Source organism: Hylobates moloch, unplaced genomic scaffold, assembly GCF_009828535.3.
Source record: "Hylobates moloch isolate HMO894 unplaced genomic scaffold, HMol_V3 SCAFFOLD_4, whole genome shotgun sequence".
NCBI classification, from domain to species: Eukaryota; Metazoa; Chordata; class Mammalia; order Primates; family Hylobatidae; genus Hylobates; species Hylobates moloch.
In genome coordinates, this window is record NW_026652279.1 from 138960256 (window position 1) to 138966255 (window position 6000).

At 38.1% G+C, this 6000-nt stretch overlaps 1 protein-coding gene across 1 annotated transcript in view; it reads left to right on the top strand.

The window, feature by feature from the left end:
- Positions 1 to 4750, top strand: part of SLAIN1 (SLAIN motif family member 1) — a 114655-nt gene extending 109905 nt beyond the window's left edge. The window contains exon 8 of the mRNA XM_058438002.1: positions 4614 to 4750. Coding sequence (XP_058293985.1) covers positions 4614 to 4647 — 34 coding nt within the window. The 3' untranslated portion in view covers positions 4648 to 4750. The remainder of the gene's footprint in view (positions 1 to 4613) is intronic.
- The last annotated feature ends 1250 nt before the right edge of the window (positions 4751 to 6000 follow it).

A 6000-nucleotide genomic window follows, 5' to 3' on the forward strand; every position in this document is an offset into this window, starting at 1 on the left:
CTTAAGCCAATGTCTAGAAAAGTTTTTTCAATGTTATCTTCTAGAGTTTTTGTGGTTTCAGATCTTAGATTTAAGTCTTTGATCTATCTTGAGTTACTTTTGTATAAGGTGAAGGATCAGGATCTAGTTGCATTCTCCTACATGTGGCTTGCCAATTATTCCAGCACCATTTGTTGAATAGGGTGTCCTTTCTTCACTTTATGTTTTTATTTGCTTTGTCAAAGATCAGTTGACCATAAGTATTTGGCTTTATTTCTGGGTTCTTTATTCTATTCCATCAGTCTATGTGCCTATTTTTATACCAGTACTATGCTATTTTGGTAACTATAACCCTGTAGTATAGTTTGAAGTTGAATAATGTGATGCCTCCAGGTTTGTTCTTTTTGCTTAGTCTTGCTTTGGCTATGTGAGCTCATTTTTGGTTCCATATAAATTTTAGGACTGTTTTTCCTAGTTCTGTGAAGAATGATATTCATCTTTCTCTTAATCCTTCTGTATATCTCTCTTTTCTTCTTTCTTCTTCCTGTTTCCTTTTATTTTCTGATTTTACAAATAATACTTCTTTATTTTAGAGGGAAAGGAGAAGGAGGACACTTTTAATTCTCAAAGAGAATTTCCGACTAGGTAACTTCTTGACTCACTTCTGGGTGCTATAGCCTCCATCTGGTTGAGGGAAGGGAGAACGCATTCCTATTCTCATTTACCAGTGTGTAAACAAAGTGAAAGACCTCTGTGGAGACTGCTATGGATCTTAACTTTGAGATCTCTTTTGAGCTTCTCCGTTTTCCCCATTGCTCTTTTCTTTCTGCATAGTATCTTTTTAGCTGGGGAATTCAAGTCCTCGACAACTTTTGGAGTGGCTGAGCTCCTACCCCTTTTGCCTGATTGACCAGGATGTGATTGAGCCCTCGCTGTTTTCCACAACCAGCTGTGAGACTCTTTCCAGCAGCCTGTCCTGTTGTGGAGCACTGTTCCTCCAGGGCCATTGCTCAGGAGGACTTCTGTGCCCAGTGACAAACAATGGCCTTTTAGGAAGCTACTTCCCTGAGCACTTGTGGAAGCAATTTCTCTCCTGAGAGAGTTGTTGGTTGGGCTGCTTCTTTTGCTTATTGTTTCCTGGAGGTACATGAATCTGTAGACACAAGATGTGCTCCAAGGCATCCCTTGAACAAGGTTACAACCCATTTTTGCCTAAATTGTGTTTGTTACATTCAGCTGACTCTCTGTGAAGAGGGAGGAGGCAGGCTTTGCTTAGGATTGTCTGAGTTGTGCAGAAGGAAATCAGACCTACACACTGGGCTCTCTTTCTGCTCCTGGAATTAGGCAGGTTTTCTGTGCATGAGCTCCTGGGAGAGCCTTCAACTGCTTACATGAACTTGACAGGCACCTGTGATTTATATTTTGAATCTTGCCCAAGTTTGTGAAGCAAAGTTTTGGTTTAGTCTGTGGGGAAGATTTTGAGCTTATGATGAGAAGACTACTTGAAAACCAAGTCATGTAAATTCATATGCAATTGCTCTAAGTTGTTTTTACATGAAGAAAATATGAAGTTCTAGAAACACATGTTCAGAGCCTGTATTGATGTTCTTGGCTAAGGAGCAGAGAGGGATGGAAAAAACTTGTGAACTCTGAAAAAGCCTGTCTACCCACTTTTCATTTTTTGTCTGTGCTTTGAAAAGAAGTTATTCATCATATAAACTATGCAAGTCCATCATGTTACTAAATCCTGGAGCTCAGATCACAGTGAGGTGCAGGGGCAAATCCAGTGGCAAATGCTAAGTCTTGATATCAATCAAGTCCTATTCAAAGGACTCATCTTTACAAAGCATATTGTGTGTTTGGAAGAAAATCACATATTGCGTGTTTGGAAGAAAAACTTTTTTTTATTCCCATGGCAAATTATAACTAAAGGAAATATTGGAATTTCTAAAAATTTGCAGGCTTTTACAAATACTAATGTGCTGGTGTTAGCTTCTTGACATTTTCTTATAAGAGTCAACTAAATGTATTTGTTGTTGTAGGTGAATCAATGAATCACATGAAATTTTTAAAGTCTAGTTTTGGTCTTCATTTCATTTGCTCTTCAGCTTTAAATGACCAAAGCAAATTCACCAAACTCTCTACAGAATGATAATCAACAACAGTTTGTTTTCAGAACCTCACAATAAATCAGTTTTATGTCCTCCATGTGAAAGTTCTAAGGTTTTAGAGGAGAATGTTAAAAGCAAGATATCAAGGGCCACTCTAACTGCATTTATTCTACATAAAATGAACAACAATAACAACAACAGAGAAACAAGACCCAAATGCCAAGCCCAACTGTCCGACAAATGCCAGATGGTTCTTATCACATAAAAAGTCACATAGATATCAGGAAGTCACATGAGCAGAGAGGCCTGTTGGTTTTGTTTTTTTGTCCTGTCTCTACTACTTATCTTTTCTCTAAATTTTCCTTAGAGGGGAAAATAAATAAAATTCTTTTTTCCACATTTGTGTCTACTCGAGGAATTGAGGGGAATCCTGCTATCTTTTCTGATGAGCTTGTGAAGCATAATGGCTGGTAAAAAGAACTCAGCTGCAGAGCATCAGATTCCATTAAACATCAGCAAGACATGCTTTTGGGGCTCTTGAAACACTGTTGAGGGAAGAGTGTTGGGAAAGCACTCTGCTCTGAAGTTCCTGGGGCTACCTGAGAGCTACAAGCTTCTGTAGCCTGAAGTGTACCCATACGTGAGCAGTGAAACTTTAATTGTTGCTTTGTTTTTCTGGGTTGAGATCAGAAGTCTTCCAGCACAGAGCATATTCATCCTTGGGAAAACCCACCCTCTAGATATCAGAAAGAAAGAATATGACCTAATTCTAGTTGTTGCTGACAGTTCAGCCACATAGATTTGGTCACTGTACTTTTCTCATTGAGCAAACAAATGCTGCTTGAGAATTTGAGGCTATTTAGGATGATGGCTATAGCTGAAATGGTTAGAAATGACCAAAAGACTACATATTCTCTAGAAATTCCCTTATGATTGTGGTAATTAATGTAATAAATAGCTATTGCCTTTCTAAAGGATGATTATATACAGAGTTAGTGTACACCATGATGGTAGTACACCATGGCATGATGCAACATATAATAATATGTTCAGCCTTTGCAGAGGGTGGTGAGCTTTCCCATTGCACAGTAGTAATTTTTCATTTTTTCTTGTGCATATGTTCTTGTCTCCTTAGTAGTTATCAAATACCTGAAAAGGAGAGGCTGTATTATAGTTCTTTTCTATTGCTTTTTCGAGAAGGGGAAATTGAGTTCAGTTGACTCTATGTTGATGAAGCAGCTTCTACTGAATGAGTGGACTGAGGATGAACCCACTTCAGTCCTAGTTTTGTATCCCGATTAAGAGTCTGGCTCTTTGGAATATCAGGGCTTTGGAGTGGGCTCTGGAGGTGTATTGATGACACCTTTAGGTACTTTGATCACAGCCCCTGCTTTACGCTCATGCTCAGAGAACAAATCCTGGCTGCCTCTTTAGGGAGTTAATATTGCCCACTTTCTTGCTTTCTGCTTTATATATTGGTTCATGGCAGAACTTAGGAATTTTAAGATTTTTTTTTTTTCCCTCGTAAGAGTGGTAAACATAACTGTATGCAATCTCTTTTCCAATCTTTACTTAAAAATAGTACAACACAGTGATTGACATTTACCACATACGACAACTGACTATATGCTGAATACAGAGCAAGTGACATATATATCTTCTCTCTTTCTCAAGCCTTCTGTCCCCACTCAACATAATCAGCCTCAGTGGCCTGCTTTCTGTTGTTTGATGGTAACAAGTGTGTTTCCATCTCATAACCATTTATTTGCTAATGCCTTTACCTAAACCACTCTTCCCTCTCTTTCATATAACTGATGCTACTCATCACTTCGGTCTTAGCTCAATGTTACCTTCTCAACAAGACTCATGCAACCAATTTATCTATCACAGCCTTCATAGCATTTACTACTATTTGAAATTATCTTGTTTGTTTATTGGTTACTTCTTTATTTTCTGTCTCCCCTCATAAGAATATACATTGAGAGGAGTAGGGACCTTTCCTGTCTTGTCTTCTGTCCTATGTTCAGCATGTAGAATAGTTTGTTATACATAGTGTAGTAGCTACTCTACTAGTAGGATAAATGAATGAATTATCTCATCTAATATTTACAAAAAATATATTTTTTCTCACTTAAAAATGGGGAAATGGGAGAACTCAGGAAAGTTAAGTAATTTCCTTGTCATTGCAGAGCCAATAATTGAAGGAATTTTGTGTCATTGGCTTTATCAGGTCTTCGTAAGGCTCAGAATCTATATCTTCATTTTCATCCTCATCTTTGTCATACCTCCATGAGAATCACCTTGGAGTGTGACTGACAGATAGGCTTAACCCTAGGACATTTAGCCATTCATTTATTTATACCCTGACATGCTCTATAGAAATTTCACGGATACTATTCTTGGTCGAGTAAGTGGAAGAATAGAAACATCCCAAGAGTAGATCAGATTAAAAATGTTGTATGAAGCCAGGCAGGAGATCAGATTATACAAAATGCCCATCAGAATCTTTGTTGCATTTTCTAGGAGTGAGCTGCAATTTTGGCATTCCATTGTATAGAAGAGGAAGAATAATTACAACCATCACAGTATTCACCAGGCAAGAACTAACCAGAGATTCAAAAGCAAAATAATGTTGGGACCCCAGAGAAGTATTCTTGGCTTTTCTCAGAAGGAGGACACTGTGTGATGTGAGGAATAATATCCTCTACAGCATCTATATGGTAAATATCATCAAAATTTTCATGTTTTCCCTTATAATGTTATAGCATATATAAGCCAGAGTGGGTAAAACATAAACTTACGGGGACCCTGAAAATGATGTCATGGGAACCACCAAGAACAATTCTACAAGGACCCCAGTTTGGTTGTCTAGCTTGGTGCTGGGATGCCTTAGCCCAAACGCTATATTTCAAATCATTATTTGAAGGATCACATTTATATCAGGTCAAAAATATTTTCTTTAACCAGGCTGACCAGTAGTGATCAGCATTTGATGTAAAAAAGTAAACACACACTCACACACACACACACACACACACACAGAGAGAGAGAGAGAGAGAGAGAGAGAGAACCTTGAGCAACTACCTGGAGTGCAAAGACTCCAATAGTGGTTATATATGTCACCATAAGCGTTGAGAGTGAAGCTCAGAATAAGCTAGTATACTTGGTATAGGTCATATTTTAGATAGGACACATTTTTTTAAAGTCATACTCTCTTCTACCACCTCGTGGCAGACTTGAGGCACTGAGCTGTCCCCTTGGCTTTCCATTTATGAATGGTGGCTTATTCCAGCCATAGTTTACAGAAAGTGAGACATTTAATTGTAACACTTCATCCAATCTCATGTAAGTAATGACTTAATTTTGTCTAAATTTATTGAATCACCTGGATGGCTTAAAGTATTAAATGGCCCTAATAATATTTCCACACACAAGCAAGTCATTTTCAACAGTGGATTGATTGTACAAGATGGAAAACCTTTGGCTTGTCAAGCATATGTACAGTTGCTGGAAAATAAGTCAATGAAACACTAATCACTTCATTTAGGAACTAATAACATCAGCCCCAAGGCTACAAGAGCCATTCCAATGGGGCTTCCTCTGTGAGGGGCACATGATCTCTCTGAACTGGTAGTAGAGTAGATTTCATCAGATAAGCTGTCAAATGCTTCATAGAACATGCCTTGGAGAATTAAGCCTCTACTGTTCATACAATTTTATCAGACACTAGCAAAGTAGATTTTCCAGTAAAACAGGAAATTGCCCTAAGGCTACGCTTTTGAACATTTATTCAAGATGTACTTTAAATGCTGTTTCAGCTGTCACTTCTTGCTGTCGGCAGAAATGTTTTTGCTTTTGTTGCAGATGAACAGTTCTCTTTAATCACCAAAATCAACTAAAGTGTGGGGAA